We start from the raw sequence: 21,102 nt of genomic DNA on the forward strand, positions 1-21,102 counted from the left end.
TATAACCATAATCCCATTGGCCATAAGAATATCCATCATAATGCCTAGGACCATGGGCCTGCTGATGTTCCAGACCTCCCGGTGCACCACTAGACCTAGCCTCCTCCTGCTGGCTGTATCGTGACTCAGTATACTCATAAGTCTGACCTCGTGTACCTTGTCGATGTTCATCAACCTCATAATCTGTAAACGGCTGTATGGTGTGCTGAGCAACATAAGAAGTGTTAGCATCAGGGGCATCATCACCATCACCAGCATGATCATTCGACTCGGTCTCGTTGCTACTACTGTTCGTACTCTTCCGTTGAACTTGAGCTGGACTTTGCATGAAAGTTTTCTCTATTTCTGGGTCCAACATAGTTGCATGACTCTCTTGTTGCACCGTGCGTATTATTGGGTCATCAATTTTCAATTCTTCACTATGTTATTCAATGTGTTTTTTCCTTGCTTCCAACTAAGGTAAAAATGGGTTGTCCTCATCATAAATATTGCCCAAATTTATTAGACAATGGTCTGTGTCACTAACGCCTGTAATGCATGAAGACAAGTCTATCCAATGTCTCCTATAATGTCGTCGCATTCTTAGCCTCATGTTGTAGTGCATGAAGACAAGTTTATCCATTGTCCTAGTATGCAATTTATTCCTATTCTTTAAATGAATAAGTGCAAAACAATTCCGAGTCCTTTCGCAGCTAGAAGAAGTTGTCTGGCTAAAAAATTTTACTGCAATTTTTTGGAGAGCCTTCGTACTCTCCGAAATTCATTCACCATTTGGCCGGTTGCAACCTAGATACTATATGCTGTGCAAGAGCATCTCCAAAGCTAACCTGACAATTTCCAAATGTATCTAATTCATTCAACGCTTTTATTTGCATATCTAAGTCTGGCTCTAAAGTCTAATATCTTTATCACATTCTTTAGCCCGACACCAACTTCATTATTCGCAACAAATGATTGGGCATATTTGTACCTAGGATTTAGGTAGTAAGCTGCTGCATGAAAATCGTGATGGAGTTGTGTTGTCCATCTCTTGTCGATCATATTCCAATGAGACACCCAACTTGTACAATCATGTTGAATTGCCAACTTTGCCTTATCCATAGCATTATAGAGGAAGCCCATGGTAGGTGCTTCGTCGGTTTCAACAAGATAGAGTACCCTCATTAGTGGCTCCATCACCTTTAGGATCCTCTTGACCTTCTTCCAATATTTGTTGTCTCGTATGGTGTTCACAACTTCAACTAGTGTCCCTGATGTCTTTTTCTCATGTTTTGTGTTAAGCCAATCTCGGGAAGCGAACATCTCACTCAACTCTCTCCAATGCTAGTATTAACTATCCAAGACTATAAAGTTTACTATGAATCTAGTCGCCACAGGGCTCAGCAAATCTCGTCCTTTCGTGAACTTCCTCATTATTGTGACTACTTGATTATGGTTGTAAATAAATGTCGTCACTTGTCTTGCCCTTTCGACCATTTCTCTAACACTTCTTTTTCTGAATATCTTCCAATATAAAATCAATACAATGGGCAACACATGGTGACCAAAATATATGTGGTCTCTTTATCATCAACTTATGTCCAACAACCTTATATGTTGCTTCGTTATCGATCACAATCTGCACCGCATTCTCATCTCCAATCTCATCTACCACTTTATCCATTAGGGAAAAAATATAATTAGAATTTTTTATTTTAGCCGAGGCATCAATTGACTTATGATACACAATTCCCAAGTGGCAGTACACCATGAAGTTGATCATGCTGCGTCTGGTTGGGCCAGTCCAACCATCGCGCATGATCGTGCATCATTTGGCCTGCCATATGAGTTTCAAGGTAGCCACGTATGCTTTTTCATCCACATACTCTGCATTTGTCCATTTCTCCTTAATCTCCCTAGCCGTGGGAGCTTTAATTCCTTCGCCTACTGCTGCTGCTGCTGCATCAATTACCACCTGCTTCTGCTCTTTTGGGGCTTTACTGGTGAGGTTAACATGATGCTCTGAGCCGCTACCGCTTATGATCATGGCATGAGCTCTGTTTGAGTCCCCACCTCCAGCGGGTCCTCTCAATATGGTGTGAATCTCGACCGTTGCTTTGTTATTCCTGTTATTCTGTTGCTCGCTTCTCTGGTCTAGTCGTTCATCCCTTCTCTTGTAGACATACTCCCGCAAGTATCCGTTGTGGATTAGTGACTCGATCTCTTCCTTGAGATCAAAGCAGTCAACAGTAGTATGGTCGTGGTAGTGGTGGAAGTGACAATACTTCTGTTTGTCACGCTTCTCAGAGTTGGCTTTCATCCTGTTTGGACATTTCAAGATCTTCTTGTAACGCACTTCCATGAGGACTTGCTCGGGGGTGGTGTTCAGGGGAGTATAAGAACGAAATCTGCTTTTCGGTTGCCTGTTCGGACGCTGACTTCTGTTCGAGGTGTCTTCTCTTCTCTTCTTGTTGTTAATTGAGGGAGGTTGTTCTTCTTTGCGTTTTCAGTCCTTGGCTGAGCTTCCTACACTCTGGGTGGCCTTTCGCGAGCTGAAGATCTCTTTCGCATTGGAGTACTTTTGTGCTCTGCTGAGCAGGTCGGCCAACATAGTTGGAGGATTCTTGCCGATTGAGAAGAGAAATCCAACCCTCCTTGAGGCCGGATATCATGGTGGCAAGGCTATTTGCTCATAATAACCTTCCACCTATACTGCTTCTGTGTTGAAGCAGATGATGTAATCTTTCAACAACTCGTCTTCCTTTTGGGTAACGGTGATGAGATGAGTTGCTGGTTTTGTCCCGTCTATCCCGCCAATGACTTGGGTGCTAAAGGCTTTGCTGAGTTGTGTAAAAGAACTGATAGACCTCGGCTTCAGCTACCTGTACCACTTTTGCGCCACCTCTGACAAGGTCAGGGAGAAATCTTGGCACATCACCGAGCTAGTCACACCGTGCAGCTCCATCCACGCTCTGAACGACTCTAGATGCTCGACTAGATCACCTGTCCTAGAATAGGGAGTGATTTGCGGCATCTGGAATCTCGGCGGTAGTGGCGATGCCATGATATCGTCGGTGAATGGCAGCTCTGCTTCTTCCAACATTGCTTTTACTGAGCTCGGGACCCGAGCTCGGTACACTTGTTGAATATCGCTGATCTGACCTCATATCTCCCTAAGATCGGCCTCCTAAGGAACCTTGTTCTCAGCCATCGCCTCGGGATCTTTTCCGCGCCTTTTGTTCTCCAACGTGTGGCGTAGGTCAGAGTTGGCAAGCACAGTAGTTCCCGGGGTGTAGCTAGGTGCTTGATTATGCTGTCTAGGTTGTTTCTTGGCTCTGTATGAGTCGTGGGGAAGTTGCAGAGGTCGAGATTGTCTGGTGGTTGCGGCTTCTTCTGCTCCATAGTCTGGCGACACGTTCTGCCTCTCTAGTATTTGCATAATGCGCGTTTGATATTGCCGGCTAGAACCCCAACTTGGTTTTCTAGGGAGACAAGTCGTCCCCCCGGTTACGGGATCTATTTGCAGGCGCCACTGGAGCAGAATTGGCTTGGTGCTAGGAGGGTGGATCGCCTTGGTTTGCGGACTGTTCCACCGATACAAGAGTAGTTGCAGCAATGGCAGGCAACGCTCTCTTCCTCCCTTTTTCCATCGTAGAACTTTCACGAGAAGGAAACGGCTTTGATGTCGCTCCCACAGACAACACCAATTGTTGATGCTGATATCCCGACGTCCTCCTTAGACTGCTAGTCACCTACAAAAGGAAACAATAATGTAGACCCTGGCCGCAGCAGGGGACCCTCCGATGCCAAAGTTAAGGCAAGCAAACTGGGTCTTGTAGAATGTAGGGTTTTTGGTGTGTATTTCAGCATAGCTTTCACCGTAGGTGGGGCTCTTATTTATAACCTTTCTTATGCCAGTGATGTGTTTGGTAATGCCTCTGCATGGCAAGTGCATATTATGGAAGGAATCTAATGCCTCTGCATGGCAAGTGCATATTGTGGAAGGAATCTCTCCTCCCCCCCCCCCCCCCACCAAGCGTGTCGCAGTTATCTTCCGAGATCCTTGACAAAGATCTTGAAGAGATCCCTCTGATTAGATCTCCGAGTTGTCGGGATTCGAGAATATCAGTATCGATGGCTGGGGCCTACCTCTAGATCGGAAGGCCAAGGTCGAAGTTCATATCAAAAAGGTCGAGGCCGATCTTCCAGAGTTGAATTGTCGATTGTGGTCGGTCTCTCTTCGAGGCAGGTTGGGTCGATCCTTTCGTTAGTTCGTTGGTCGCGATAGACAGAGGTCAACCTGAGTCAAACCCTCCGCTGGTGGTTGGTTCGTCGAGTTGTTCGTAGAGGTCGTGCACGGTTATCGGAGCCGAGCTACTTACTTTGAAATGCTCTGTGTTCTCTCTCATACCAGTCGCCTTGCTCAGTCGTCCTGGTCAGTCCATTTTTACCCACAACAATACTCTAGTACATCCTGCAACTTGACCCATTCAACGTGCCAAATATTGTTTGAGTCGCGTAATTCCACTAGTTATTAGTCTGTCACAATAATTGCACTTCATTTGGTGCCTAGTACCACCTACCCTCCGACAATGTTGCCATCCAATATCCTCACTTGTTGGCCAGACCCAGACATTTTCTAAGTTTATATACAGTTTTTATAGGAGAATCAATTAGTTAATTTAAATCTCGAAACTTAATGTAAATAGATTAAAAAAATAAAGTTTGAACTTCTGAATCTAATCAATAAAGAAGAAATTATGTTCTAAACTCTACGAAGCTCTAAAACCTGTCCAAAATAAGAAAATATAAATATAAAGTCACTAGTCCGAAAATAAATAAAAAAGTGAAAAAAAAAATATAAAATCAGTTACATAATCTGTTAAATGCACATTGGTATGTTCTACTATGATTAACACATCATATTCAACCATTAAAATAGAAATACAATGGAAAAAATGATTTTTCGTAATTTTTAAAAATAGTTTGAAAATAGTCCGAAAGAAAATAATATAAAATCAGTTGCATAATCTGTTAAATGCACATTGGTATGTTCTATTATGATTAATACATCAAATTCAACCATTAAAACAGAAATACAGTGACAAAAAATGATTTTTCGTAATTTTTAAAAATCGGCCGAAAATAGTTCGAAAAAAAAAAAAAAACCTAGCTGAAAAAAAAAATTGGTCGAAAATTGGCCGAAAATGATTTTTTAGATGCATGCAATAATATCAGTGATATTGTTAATATTGTCAAGCATATCTTGAAATTTTACTTTCCTCTCAATATCTATATTTCTGACCCAACAGTACTGATAATATTGCTAATATTGTGGATAATATTTGTGATACTAGGAACACCATTAGTGTTTAGGCTATTGATATTGTTACATGTATCGATGACCGGGATATTGAAACATGTGTTGATATCATTGACAATATTGTAGATGCTAGGTCAAATAATACCTGGGTTCCATTGCAGAACCTCACCTGAATAATCCTCGTGTCTTTGAAGTGCACTATCTGTTGAGTAGAACTGTGTCATTTTTGAACAACTTGATATTTTACATAGTAATGCACCAAATAAACAAGTGTAGATTACACATTACCTGATTTCCAACCTGACTTTTCCTTTTTTGACTTGGGAGTACTTCGGCATAGAAATTGTTGGAGGCCTTCTTCAATCATTCTTGTCATTGAGTCTATGCATGTACTAGCATTTGGGGTTCAGAAAATATTCTGAAATCCACTTCACAAACAAATTAATAATACAGAAAAAAAAAAAAAAAACTGATCTAGACTAATGTAACATTGAAAAAAAAATGTAAAGTACCATTACCAATTAATGCATTTGGGTGTTCGGTAATGGTGGCCGTAACGGCCACCACCATTACCTTTACGATACGGGGCATAACGGCGGTTACAGCCCCATAATGGCCGTTACGGTCTCTCTTATTTATTTATTGAAAAAACCCCCGAAAAACCTGTATCTGCCTAGTAATGTTGATTAAAAAGTATGAAAAACCTGTATCTGTCCCATAATAGATCATTATGGGGCTATTATGGCCTTTATAAGGGACGTAACGTGCCGTTAACGGCAATTACAGGTCATTTTTTTTTCCATAATGGTTGTTACGGCCATTACAACCTCGTAATGTGTAACGGTTGCCACTGTTACCTTTACGTAACGGCCTTTATGGCACACCATGAATTGCATCATTCATGGTGTGCCATAAAGGCCGTTACGTAAATTGGCACTGTTTGTTATTTTGGTCATACATATTTTTAGCTTCTTTTTCATGGATTCATTATTAAGCTGTAGAAGTCGATGGTTTCTTAGTTGTCAGCCTGTTAAACTATTATAACCCTATACAGGTACTGGATGCTTATGCTCTAATAGGTGATGTTGCTGGTCTTGCTGAAAAAATCCAGAGCTTCTTTATGCAAGAAATTCTATCAGAATCCCATTCTGTTTTGAAGGATACTGTGCAGGAAGTATGTGTTCCAAATAAATCATGTTATATATATATATATAAAGTTTGAGCCATTTATAATGATTTTTGTATGTCATCCAGTGAAATTATCGGCTCTCATGTGTTATTATCATGCACGCAACTGAAAACAGAGTTGCAATCTTTATTTCCATCAGTTAATAGTTGCTTGCCAAATTTCTGCATGAATATTTCTTCATGAAACTTGTTACTGAATTTTGTGATAGTAGTGATCAGGTGGTCCACTTGGGTCTTTTGTAATCCTTATGACTGCAACATTGCACTTGTTTAGAATTTTAGTAGTCTTCATAAATAAGAAATTGTAATATTAATGGTTTATATTAACTCTCCTAGATGTGTAAATCTGTTTGTAGGTTTTTATTCAATGGGGATATTTATTGGCTTAGTTCTGGTCATTGGGACTGGGAGCAGGTATTATGTGATATCAAAATCCAGAATAAGCATAATGTCCCTGGCTTAGTTCAAGTGGGTCCATGATTTTGGAAATCCAAACTAATTGTATGGTGTGCTTGTAGTGGATTGAATACTCCAAAAATCTCCTGTACATATAGAATCCTAAATGTATCCTAGACTTGGATTGGGAGAACATAAATTGACAGGAAATACAAGGGTCCATATCCAACCTAAGCGGATTTTCTGGCATTTGCTATCCATGGTGGGGCCTATCTGATCAAAGATCTAGACCACTGCTAATTGAAACTGCAAACCCACTAATACTCTCCCCCCCCCCCCCCCCCCCCACAAAATGTTTTACGTTTTCCAAGCATCGATATGTGGTAGAAGCCCCGTAACACAAAGTTGTGACTTAATGATTGTAATCAGTGTTTTAAATAGCGTGTAGCATATAGCGTAATGTTTGGCCCTCTATAGTGCGTAGCGTAAGCTACACAATACATCATATTTTTAATTAAAATAATAGAAAAATATGATAAATTTTACAAAATGCATAATTCCTATGAGTTATTAACTGTGAATTTGGATCGTCAACCACATATTTCCACGCAAAATCTTCGTCTCTTTGCCTTCAGACATCTGTAAGTGTGACCTCTTTTTTCATTTATTGAAACATCACAAATTCACAATATGTACCACATTTTGGATGGTCTGGAGTGATCTAATATAGTGCCACATATGGTGGGGATGAGTCACCACCATTTTAAAATAGGTGTTGAACTAGCATTAAGAAAAAACTTTTTAAAAAAGAGATTCCAGGTAGCATACGCTACTTGCTACATGTAGCGTACACTACATGCTCTGTAGCTTATGCTACGTAGCGCTTTAGATACGCTACGCTATGTAGCATACACTACGCTACGAGCGCTACCGAAAACACTGATTGTAATAAGCCAATTAGGAAATCTAGGCCAAGAACCAATTTAGAAAATGACCACTATTCCCTATTTGAAAATTTAAAACCCGAATTCAGTTTAATGACCTTGTTGATCCTGTTTTGATAACTTCGGCTAAATGTGACCATTGACCAAAAGCTTCCAAACTTCTACAAACAGTCCTAGAGGAGTCATTGTTAAGTGAAGGAACATTGCTTCATGTAATTCTTTAAATGTTACCTGTCAAATCATTCTAATAACTATATTGCAATACGGAAAGGTTTGAGTATGATCTTTATCATTGTAGAAGAAACAAATGTTTTAAATATCGTTATCGCGTAATGTATCGCACCCTTGGGATATGGATACATATTGGTTATTGCATGGGATATATTGGTTGTATCGCGTAATGTATCGTTGTTGTTGGGAAACATGGGAACATTGGGAAATAGGTCAAATTTTTCAATGAAACTTTAGGGATTGTTGAAAAAGACATCAATACATACTTGGAATTCAAAACATTAAAAAAAAAAGTGCACATAATAGGGGTTTCCTTTGTATGGGGTCCTATTATACGCGCTTTCCAACTGAACTAATGCAAGTATATAATGTATATTCAAAGTCTATTCATATAATTTATAAACGTAAGAAGACATGTATGGAAACCCAAGCAATACATTCAAAAGCAAAAGAAGAATCACTAGATCAGGTTGCATACACGATTAATTTTGTGTTTGGATAGAAAGATTGCAACTGATTTGCGAGAAATTGAGAAATTTCGATTTTTCTCAATTTTCTGCAACTTGAACCATCTCCCCCAAATCTTAAAATCAAAGTTCCAAATCCATGATTTTTCATGGAAAACATGAAGAATCATAGATTTACAGCAAAAACATGGATTAAAAAATCGAAAATGCTCACTGGATCGAATAGGTGGGATATATTGGCACTACCTGTGCTTTTTTGTATCGCACAGGTGGGATACAAGATATATCGTGGGATATATCGGCTGATATCATCGATATTTAAAACACTGGAAGAACCTTTGGTATTTTTTGCCGGATGCAACAATGAATGAAGATGGAATCTCATCGATGGTCAAAAAGTTTGAAATCTGAAGAATGTATATGACTACATTTACAAAACCTCAACCTTGTCAATTCTGCCCAAGATTTCTGTAGAAATGTTTAGATGCACATGACAAATAGTGAAACATTCCTCCCAAGAGGTTAGTCCTTTCGATTGCTGAAAATGTTCCTCTGTTAAAGTTACGTTTCAGTGGGAAGGAGTGGAAGGAGAATGACAAATATTTGGAATAGTTATAATCAAAGTTTCTGAGTCCATCTATTGAATTTGGTGGGAAAAATTGGCAGCCACAAATACGAGGGAGAATTTGAAACAATAAATATAGAAGGCATTTGTTTGAAGAATTTTGTTCAGACGCTATTATTCTTTGGGTAAAGGAAACATCAGGAATGATGCACCCCACTTTGATGTGACAATTGATCTATCGTACATGTGGTGTACATGAATGATGAAATCAGGTCATTGAAATCATGGACCCCAATGTGAATGGAGGATGGACAAAAATTACTATGATGAGATGATCATCACCTTCAAATTGGTGACCATCTAATGGATGATAAAATAGAAAATGGTCAACCATCGAAATTAAATGGATTAATTTGATCAGTTAAGAGATTCCAATCCGTGTCTTTTTTAGTTTGCACTCCATCCACAGTAGTCTCACAATTACGATGGAAAAATTGTTGTGCATGTGTCCCATGTTTATGGTGAATTACTTCTGCACTTTAATGTAGCACAGCTTTCTGATAACTCCCTGTTACTTAATGTGTTGTAGCTCCCGCGCCTAACGAGTTTGTTGCTAGAGAACACTAGTTCATTGTCTTGAACGTTGCTCCTTTACTTGCCATATTACTGACTATTTGGGCTCATATTTTATCACATATTAATGCATATTTTGCCTTGTCTGGACCATTTTTGTATTACTACTGCAATTTTCCTTCTAATAGTACGACATTCTTATTGTTTTGGTGTTTGTTATGGGAGGACCATTTGCTGACATGGAAGTGAAACTTGGCAGGGTCCGGGATTACCTAATATGCAGAGTAGGTGCGTCTGGTACACAAGTTCCTCTTCTTTCTATTTGTGGTGAACATATATTGATTTGGATTATTAATCACATAGATTATTAGCAGCTAGGACACCCAAATACTTGTAAAGCCCTGTGAATTGTGTTGAACTCGACACGATACCAATACTGGTGCTTGTATACTGTTAGGATAGTTATAGAAATGATTGTTGCTGTCTTTATTCTTTCTTTGATGCTTTTAGATGATGTTGATGATTTTGGATACGTTTTTACTAGATCTTGTTCTATTAGGTTCATTAATTTTGAAGTCCTATGTCCTAAATTTTTTTATTATATTCTTATTCATCACAACACACACAAGTGATGTCAGAGAATGTCTGATTGTAAAAATGCTATAAGCATTAACTGTTTTGTAAATTTAGCATTCTAGAAAGACAAGAAAGGGATGCCTTTGTTAAAAAAAAAAATAATAAATAAAATTTAATGAACCAAATTTTCATTTGAAACCATAGAACTAAGTGTGGATAGCATTCTGAAGTATGAGACGCCTGTATTGTAGATATTCTTGGTTCTGAGAAATGCACACTTGGATATTTGTTCCTGTTTCTGCATCAATATGAATATCTGTATCTGGTTATCATATATTATGTCTAAGTATTGGTTGAATACAGTAATCCTTACCATTCCAAAAAAAAATAAAAAAGGAAAAAAAAAAAGGGAGAGAGAGAAGAAAAGCAAAAAGAAAAAGAAAAGGAAGAAGGTTGAATGCAGTAATTCTTTATCACATAAGGTATAAACATCTGATGATTCATGTCTTTAGGTACTTTTATACTTTCTTCCACAATGTTCTTTGTGGAACACTTCTTATTTTCTTGAAGAAACTGTCCAATTAGTTGAAAAAATACATACCCTTTCTCTTCAGGGAATTTACATAAATCAATCACAGTGAATTGGTCTTTGTTGAAAACTATCGACAAATAAATGAACATTGATTTAGTGTTATCTTCTAAAGCCGTTGGCTGATTCAATAGCCCTAATTGTCCCACTGAGCAGTGTTTAATACATTGGAATTCGAATGTAACGGCCAATATTTTCAGTAATGCAGGTCAGTTGTATGAAGCTATGGGGTAATACGAAAAATACAATGTATTGACAATGATATTGTTGATACGTAATGGAATTACGTGATATCTACGATATTTCCCATAGCCACCACCCAGGACCCATAGTTAAATCCTTCCTTTTTTAGGTGGGGTTTCTTCCTTTTGTTTCTAGTTGAATGAACTAGAAGATTACTGGAAATTAGTTTTGTGGTCCGTCATTGCATATTTTGTTCTCTATTTGTGGCAATTACACGAGTGCGGTGAATCTACACTTGGTATCTATTCTTTGTTCCCTCAATTTTCAATTCCTCGTTCATAAAAAATAAAATAGAAATAAAATAAAGAAAAAGATCAATCCCTTTCTGTACTACATCACAAGGGAGACGATTCAGTTGATTCACAAGGATATGGGCGAATGCATTTACCCTCTTGACATGGACAAACAAAATGTTTGTCCTCGAAGCTAAATCCCATATTCCGTCAAACATAATAGACGATCTCTACATTTGGGTAACTCCATGTGGATTAGAGTCGAACGAATATTCTTGGTTCCTTTTAATATTTGGTTGTATTGTTAATATTTTATTGCATGTATTATATTTTATTTGCTTAATCAGTTACGTTGTTTTTAGGAGGAAAAAACACATGCATATATGTTGGATGAAGCTCTTGACCCTACGGATGGGAATGTTAAAACTCGGATTAAGGAAAACTATCAAGCTATGGCTTGGTTACTCAACAATATGGATCCCTTTATGAGTAACTCCGTTATGTTTTTGACATTTATGAAAAAGATATGGGACACCATTCATTATGTGTATTCAGAGGCTCAGAACATATCCAAGGTGATGCAGGACTGATGCATGAACTAAGTAACATGTGAGATCAAATAACCAAATTAAGATATTTAACAAAAAAACACAAACGTCGCTATCTTCATCACAAATATCATGAAAATCAAAAGAAAATCATGCATAATCCTGACCTAATCTACCAACATCGTAACACAAGGTCATTAAATAAAAAAGAAACTAGGATGGATGTAGGGACATCCAATTAGCATAGGGGTATAGTTTATTTTAAAATAAAAAACCTAATACAATCCACGGTGAAAATTAGGGTTTGGATAATTTTAGGAAAGTAGGAAAATTAGAAATTTTAGGTTTAGGGTTAGAATTTCGGGGTTGGAAGAAAGGGGTTTTGATATAATGATGGTGGGAAACTAAAAGGGGCAGGTGGGATTCACATATGTGGCTATACGGTCACACGTATGACGTGGGAGGATAGATTTAGGTCGGTTAGGGTTTTGATTGTGGATGGGTACGGGAAAGTTGGGTTTGGGAGAAGACAGAGATTTGGGTTGGGAGAATTAAGAATCTGAAGAAAATACCTGGATGGGGAAGAAAAGAGAAGATGGCATGGTGATAGATGGAGACCTCATACCTCCGTTGATGAAGATTAGCCTCGCACCAATCTTCCTTCCAAATCACATGAAAGTATCTTCAAATTGCATGAAGATGGGAGAAGAAGGTAAGAGTTTTTTTTTTTTTTTTTTTTAATCACAAAATTCAATGGGAGAGAGGTCACACACCCCCTCTTTTTATAGATTCAAGAGTTTCAAAAATTACAAAACCCCCCGTGTCTTGTGAATTTTAACGAAAATAGCCTTAGTCTAAATAAAATCAACTAAAACACTCATAATGTGTCCAAATATAAAATAATAAAAAACTAAATCCTAAAATATGATAAAGTCTAAAACTGATGTGGACGATCAACGATCAATGGCCCAATCATGCGATCCAATGGCCTGATCGTCGCGTCCCTCCGATCCAACGGTCTGGATCACTCCATAATGCAGCTCATATGCATCTTCCCAGTGTGGGGTCTTCCAGATGCTCGTGCATGCACATGGGGTCTTCAGCATGATCACGGGTGAGTTGCCTAGCCACAGTGAAATCGGCGCGGCCCGCTTCCTCCTTTGATATGTACGTAAGGGTGTATGTGACGTAATGTCCTCATCACAAGGTTTTTAAGTTAATTTCAAATATTAGTAAATTTCAACAAGATTCTAGAACCCTAAAGGAATACTTCACCGCCCTCCGGGGTATGTGGGATGAGTTGAATTTTTATCATCCTCTTCTATATCACTACACTCTAGATTATGATCCCATTTGGCAGCAATGAGAAGAGACTCAAATTCTGTAGTTTCATTCTAGGCTTAATTCATAATATTGGGGTGTTCACGATAAGATTATTGTTATGGAACCCCTCCTTTGAATGCCTTTCATGCTCTTATTAGAAGGTTGCTTCCTCATCTTCCACTACTCATATAATGACTGATAGATTTTCTTACACTGCTGGGATCGACCTTCTTACAGCCTTGACAGAAGAGCCCTAGGATAGCGTGCGCATGGTCGTGGATGTGATTCTGGATATGGTAATTAAGGCAAGGACCTTGAAAATGTGAGAGAGGGGGACATGGCAATTGTGTTTGGGGTGGTGGTGGTCGTCACCATGGTGGACCTACTCGTCTATGCACTCACTATGGTGCACGATCATTCTGTTGACCAATGTTGGGATATTATTAGTCTTCCTTTGTGGGCAGAGCATCTCTTACTAGTAGTGCTTTCACTCTAAGAAGACTCTACAAGCAACTTTTGCAGTGCCTCAAGTGTTGTCTATCTTGGGCAATTATGTTACCTTGTTCCAAGAGGCCTATGATGCCTTGACGTGGCTTCATGTTCGGGATATTGCTGCTCAGTGTTTTAAATAGCAGTAGCATGTTGCATAGCATTCAATCCTATATAGCGTGTAGCATGTAGCGTAAGGTACGCGGTACTTCTAATTTTTAATTTAGAAATAAAAACTATGGTAAATAGTAATATATATAAAAGATGATCCATTTTTTCAAGTATAAGCATGTTCAAACAAGTTATTAATTATCATTTATCAAAAGCCAATCCACATATGTAAACCTAATGGTTGAGAATATTAAGCACAAAATACAAAATTCAATTATTATTTATAAAAAATGTAGCGTACGCTACATACACTATGCGTAAGCTAGATATAATCAGTGTTTTTAGTAGTGTTGTAGCATACGCTATGTAGCATAGCGTGGTGAAAACGCTACATAGCATACGCAAGTAGCGTAACTCCTTGGTAGCGTAAGCTACACGATATGTAGCTTATCGTATTGTATAGCATAAATAGTGTAAGCCGCCTGAAATCTCATTTTCTAAAGTGTTTTTTCTATGTTAGTTTAACACCTATTTTAAAATGGTGATGACTTATACCTATGACACGTGACACTACATTAAACTAATCCGAACCGTCCAAATTGTGGTCCATATCGTGGATAGAGCACTTAGATGAATTCGGACCATCCAAATTGTGGTCTATATCATGAATTTGTAATGTTTCAATAAATGAAAAAAAAAAGAGGTCACACTTAGAGATGTCTAAAGGAATAGAGAGAGAGAGAGAGAGAGAGAGAGAGAGAGAGATTTTGCATGGAAATAAGTCGTTGATGATCCAGATTCATAGTCAAGAACTCATAGAAATTATGCATTTTATAAATTTTATCATATTGTCTATTATTTTAGTTAAAAAATATTAAGGATTGTGTATCTTACGCTACATGCTATAGAGGGCCAAACACCACGCTACACGCTAATTAAAATACTGGATATGCTACCACCCTTCTAACGTACGCTGCAGGGGCTCATAAACATTGGAATGGGACTCCACTGACAACGCCAGTGCAATGTGCACAATGCACTCCACGTGCACGGGACCACCTTGTTTGGTCAGAGTCGGTTTGACCGACTTCCTTTAAACAGAGAAACGAGTCTCTGTTTTCTCATTTCGCAGGGCCGTCCGCGGATGGTGTAGATGGCCCACCATCTTGGTCCATATGAATGATCTAGACCATTCATTAGAATCCCAAGGTTCTTCTTACCATCGCCTAGGTGGCAGTATTTCAAATGACAATAAATATCGGTTTTTAACCGTTTAAACGCAGGATGGACGGCGGAAGCAAAACATCAGCGGACCGTGTCAACAACAATCCAAAACCATCCATTCCTGACTGGTTTTCCGAGCTGAATCTAATGAACGGGGTGGATTTCCCCGAAATACTACTGTGGGGCCCACCGATCACGTCAGCGCAGCCTCGTGCGTAAGCCTACGCACGTCCGTGAAAAAACCTGGATGTTCCGGAATCCTGTGGGCCACTATCTTTGATCATATGGACGATCCAAACCGTCCATCGTGTAGCTCGTCCAAAAATGCCCCAAGGGACATTGTTTCTTTGGAAAGAAAGCAAGGGAAGTGGGAGTGCAGTGCCGTTTTCTCGGTGCGAAAGTCCTTCCGCAAGCTGTTACGCAGCCAAGCCGATTTCCGTTGATTTACAAATTGCATAAGTTCTGCACCGACTCCTCTCCACCGACCTCCCTGCCTATAAATGAACGAAAACAGAGAGAGAGTGTGGATTGAATCTGGAGCTGGAACGTGGAACAGCTTTCTTAATAGAGCTTTTTTTTTTTTTTTTCCTTGTCTTATGTTTTTTTTTTTTTTTTTTATAGCTTAATCATGTTTAGGTCAGGCAAACTTCTTAGCTAGGGCTGAGATGAAGCCCCTACTTTGAATGATTCTTGTTATTTGTTGATTTCATCCGGAATTAATTGATTTATTTCTTTCTCTATTATGCTTAAATGAAAACTCCATACCTCTCCAATCTATGAGCTTAACCAAAGTCTAGATGTGGATGTTGTTTGGAATCTTATTTTAGGTTTGCTTGTGTCTGACTATGAACAGTTTTTCCTACAGAGAAAGAAATAAGAATTTACATCTATTCATGCCTGAACATGGATGGAAAGATGTGATCCTTGTGCTTCAAGGGAATTATACATCCTGTGTGCCTGAACAAGGACACAGATTGTGCTTTATTTATTGAATGTATATTAATCTGAATTAAGGTGAATCAACAGGTAAAACAAGGGTTAGGATAATTAGGGGTGGATTCAAAAGTCCTAGTGTTCTCCTTGAGTGAATTTTCCTTCTTGTTCTCAGTTATTTTTCATTGATTTTTGTTAGTTTACTTAATCACTAGCTAAAATATTTGTTGGATTAGTTAAGACGAATCATAAAATTCGAATTGTGACAACCAATCCTCGTGGGAACGATCTCGTAATACGTACCGTGTCTACACCTGATTCGTATACTTGCGAGTTTAAAATCAATTTAAATCAGGTTGATTTAAATAAAACATCAAGTTTTAATTGTTAGAGCATAGCGAATTAATTCCTTTATCTCATAGCCCAGGCCCTACATCTCATGGGTTAGGACCTCGGCCGAATCCCCCTCGTGGGCCCCAAATCACATGGGTACCGCCTCACACGAGCCACCTGAATCACATGGGCCCGCCTCTCACGAGCCACCCACCTCACATGGGCTGCCCACCCCGAGTGTGCCTTCGCATCCCACGGGCTACCCACTCGAGCCCGGTGTGAAAATGCCCCTGCATTAATCACCCCCGGTGAAGAGTGTCGAACTTGAGACCTCCCGCTCTGATACCAATTTGTTGCAGGACAATTAACCACTTACTCTAAAAGCTTGAATTGTTAGAGTGTGGCGAATCAATCCATTTATCTCATAGCCTAGGCCCCACATCTCAGGGGTTAGGACGTCGGCCGAACCCCCCCGTGGGCCCCAAATCACATGGGTAACGCCTCACATGAGCCACCTGATTCACATGGGTGGGGTCCACCTCTCACGAGCCACTCGCCTCACATAGGCCGCCCACCCCGAGTGTGTCCCCACATCCCACAAGCTACCCCACTCGAGCTCGGTGTGAAAATGCCCCTGCATTACTAATGATATGTAGCGTTATAACTACGCTATGCCATAGACGCTATAGGAGATTTACGCTATTTGCTAATGCTATGTAGTGTTGTAGCTAGAGTATGCTATGCTACAGACGTTATTCAAAACACTACTGATATTCCAGAGTCACTATAGCCCAGTCAGGTACTATTCTCCATGTGTCTTCCCCTTCTTCTTCTTGGGTCATTGACTCTGGTGGTGCACTTCCCATATGATTGGTAAGTCCCATCTATTCAGATTTTTTCAATATTCTAGTCAGTCGTATTCTGTCATTGTTGCTAATGGTAATTAGTCTCCTATATCTAAAACTGATTCCATCAATCTCTCTCCTGCCATGCATTTATCGTTTGTTCACATGTTCCTATTTTTCCTCTTTATCTTTTACCTTTTTTACAAATTAGTAAATTATTTTGCAACCTTTTCCCCTTATACCGCGTGTTTCGGGACCTCTAGATGAAGTAGATGGTTGGTAGGGGCTATGGGCATGGGGGATTTACTTTTTGGACGATGCACCTATCATAGCATCTAATGCTTTGTCATTAGATGGAGAGTGTGTCGACATGGCATTGTTGTTTCAGACATCAATCTTGTTCTAGGTTAAAGTACATGTTTCCTTCGATTCCAGATACTAAGTCGTCATGTTGTGATACGTGTGAGTTTTCTAAACATCACCAAACTATGTTTTCTCCTAGTTCATCCTAGAGGAAATTTAGAGCATTTGAGTTAATTCATTCTGATGTTTGGGGTCCTGCTCCTATGAACTCTACTTTAGGCTATAAATATTATGTCTTTCTTATTGATGATTATTCTATGATGACATGCATCTTATGAAATGTAAGCATTAGGTGTTTGATATGTTCAAGGCTTTTTTAATGAAGTTACCACTCAATTTCAATGTCCTTTTAAAATTCTACATTTTGACAATGGTGGTGAATATATGTCGAAAACCTTCTTACCATTATTGCAGAACCATAGTATCTTATCTCAAAATTTATGTCCAAGTACCCCTAATAAAACAATGTTGTTGACAGTAAAAATATCATCTTCTTTAGATCACATGTGCTTTGCTTCTTAGTATGAATATTCCTAAATGTTTTTGGTATGCAATATCTATTGCATTTTTTTTCTTTCCAATCATATACCATCTAGAATATTGTTGACCACAACCTTTGAAATCTTGCATCCACATGACAATCCTTTTCCTTTACCTCTGAAGGTCTTTGGGTGTGCTTATTTTGCTTACATTCTTGATGGTAACAATGATCGTCGAGTCATCGGGCTGTAAAGTGTGTCTTCTTAGGTTAGTTTTGTTCTCAGAAAGGGTATAAATGTTATAACCCTCTGACCTATAAGAGACGTATCAGCTGATGTCACCTTCTTGGAGGATATTCCTTCTCTTCCGAAGGACATTCACCACACGATCCTCTTGTTAACTTGGGGGCGCGTCCGCCATGTAATTTAATACCCCTTCCAGTCCCTTTTCTTAATGATGTTCTCATTTCTTGTGGATCCACCAAGCCTCTTCTTGTGTACTAGTGCCAGAAGAAATCCTCCATTGATCTGCCCTCCATCATTCCATTTGCTTCCACTAGTGGTTCATGTATTATCTCTTCATCTCCTGATGATCTTCTTATTACCTTACAAAACCTTCTCATTCATGCACTAAACATCCTTCCAGTAATTTCGTTTCTTTTTTGCATTTTTTTCCATCTTTTAGGTCTTTTGTAGCTTTTATATCCTCATTTGTTCCTTATAATCTGAAGAAAGCTTTGAGTAGTCTTGTTTGGAAACAAGTTATGATGGAAGAAATGAAGGTCCTTAGAAAAACAAAACCTAGGAGTTACTTCAATTACTTGAGGGAAAGTAGACTATTGGATGCTGGTGGATTTATATCATTAATATCATATTGATGGTTCCATTAATAGATATAAGGTTGGTTTGTTGCCAAGGGTTATACACACACATTTGGGGTGTATTATTTTGAGACAATTTCTCCAGTGTAAAGCTTAACTCCGTTTGTGTTGTTATTTCTTTGGCGGTAAATTTGTTTTGATATTTATCCCAACTAAATGTGAAGAGCACTTTCTTACATGGCGATATTGCAGAGGATGTTTATATGGATCAACCACCAGGTTTCTTTGTGCCAAGTGACTCACATATTGTGTGTCGTCTAAAGAAGTCTATTTATAGTCTCAAGCGGTTCATTGGGGCTGGTTTGATAAATTTAGTTGCACACTTCTGGACTTCGGGTTTGTTCACAGTCATGCCGATCATCCTCTTTTTATCTGTCATCAGTCCATTGGAGTTATGGTTTTGATTGTTTATGTGAATGACAATGTTCTTTAGAAATGATACCGTGGGTATTGTTGCTCTTAAATCATTCCTCAAGACAAGATTTGAGATCAAAGATCTTGGGACCTCTTTATTTTCTTGGAATTGAGGTTGCTCAGCCTAACCCCGAAATTGTTCTATCTCAAAGGAGATATGCTTTTAATCTTTTGTCGCATACTGGGATGCTTGGGTGTAAACTTGTTGCTACACTGATGGGTATTAATAGAAAAATTAACCTTGATGATGGGGAACTCCTTTATGATTTTGGTATGTAATGTCGATTGGCTGGCTGACTCATCTACTTAACTACTAAACAACCTGATTTTTCATATGTTGTGGGTGTTGTCAGTTTATGTATACTCCCCATACATCTCATCTTATTGTCGTGTATCAAATTCTTCGTTATCTCAAATCAGCTTCTAGCAGGGGTTTACATTTTCAACAGCATGGTCATCTTCATATTTTTTTGTTACTCTAATGTTAATTGTGCTGGGAGTTTCATGATCAACGGTCTACATCAGGATACTACATCTTTGTGGGTGGAAACCTTGTCACTTGGAAAGGTAAGAAGCAATCAGTTGTTACTTGGTCTACTGCAGAAGCTGGGTATAGGGTGATGATGTCTCATGCTACAATTTAGCTTATTTGGCTATGGACCCTATTACAGGAACTTAGCTATCCTTGTTCGAGTCCCATTCCATTACATTGTGATAATCAAGCGGACATTCACATTGTTAGCAATTCGGTATTTCATGAGCATACTAAGTGCATTGAGGTTGATTATCATTCTATATGGGAAAAGGTTGCTAATAAGGAGACTGAGACCTCTTTTGTTTGCTAAGGGAGCAGTTGGCTAATGTTCTCACTAAATTTTTTGGTCGAGATGCTCTTCATTGTATTACTGACCAGTTGGGCATGATCAATATCTATGCTCGAACTTGAAGGAGGATGTAGGAGATGGAATATATGTAAATTGTGTGTGTGTGTGCATAGTCCTTGGTACTCTTACATAGTTTGTTATGTTTTTTCTCTTAAGCTGGTATAAAGATGTGTGTTAGTTGATTTTGACCCACAACATCCCTTTTAAACGTAAAACTCTTTTCTCTTCTTCGTCATCTTCTCTCACCTCTTTTCCCTTTTTATCTATTTCTTACTCTCAATCTCATCTTTTCTACTGTTTCTTCAACCATTTTCTCCATTAAATCTAGTTTCCTCTTTTTTCTTTGATTTATGTTTAGTTACATCGAATACCATAGCAGTTTTCTGTTAAAATTCATAGAGAATTATGTTGTTGTCCTTTATGTAATACATTCTTTCTTTCTTTCTTTCTCTCTCTTTCCTCTTTTTCTTTTACTCTCATATTTGTGGCTCACCTTCTTATAGAAGCTTCAAGGAATTGGTTTTAGTTGGAACAGTCTATATATTCCAAACACGAATTTTCAGTCATGTTTTACATGATTTACTCTCATCTTTGTTTCCAGATTTACGTACAGTGATCTGTGCCTTCAAATACCAGAATCCAAGTTTAGGCTTTGTTTGTTAAAAACACTGTCTATCTTGTTCAAGTTGATGTGTTCGTATTATGCAATCATGAGCTTTCAGCCCAAAACAAAGGTAGTAGAAACTTCTAGCCTTCCATTTCAATTGCTCATTTGTAGCATTTCTGATTCTTTCCATCGGTTAATCCTTGTTTACTGTGTTGTCAAACTATATAGTTTCAAATTTAGTAGCTATTTGCATGTGAATTAAATCTAAGCAATTGATTCCTTCTGGAACATCATCCTCTGTTTATCAATTCATGCAGCCAAAATTTAACATCTAACAAGAGAGTTTTGCCCTTCCTGATGG

The 21,102-nt window shown here is 38.6% G+C and overlaps 1 protein-coding gene across 5 annotated transcripts in view; it reads left to right on the top strand.

Annotated features, from left to right (window-relative positions):
- The window catches only part of LOC131226076 (uncharacterized), a 141,558-nt gene that overhangs the window by 71,501 nt on the left and 48,955 nt on the right, over window positions 1–21,102 (top strand). For 4 of the 5 annotated variants that reach the window (XR_009161643.1, XM_058221754.1, XM_058221751.1 and 1 more), the window contains exons 10-13: window positions 6,357–6,476; window positions 9,926–9,954; window positions 19,776–19,817; window positions 20,736–20,868. Coding sequence is in view for 4 of the 5 variants with exons in the window: in XM_058221754.1 (XP_058077737.1) it covers window positions 6,357–6,476; window positions 9,926–9,954; window positions 19,776–19,817; window positions 20,736–20,868 (324 nt within the window). In the remaining variant the exon portion in view is untranslated. The remainder of the gene's footprint in view (window positions 1–6,356; window positions 6,477–9,925; window positions 9,955–19,775; window positions 19,818–20,735; window positions 20,869–21,102) is intronic. The other variant, XM_058221752.1, reaches the window with a different exon arrangement.

This window comes from Magnolia sinica, chromosome 14, assembly GCF_029962835.1.
Source record: "Magnolia sinica isolate HGM2019 chromosome 14, MsV1, whole genome shotgun sequence".
Taxonomy (NCBI): domain Eukaryota; kingdom Viridiplantae; phylum Streptophyta; class Magnoliopsida; order Magnoliales; family Magnoliaceae; genus Magnolia; species Magnolia sinica.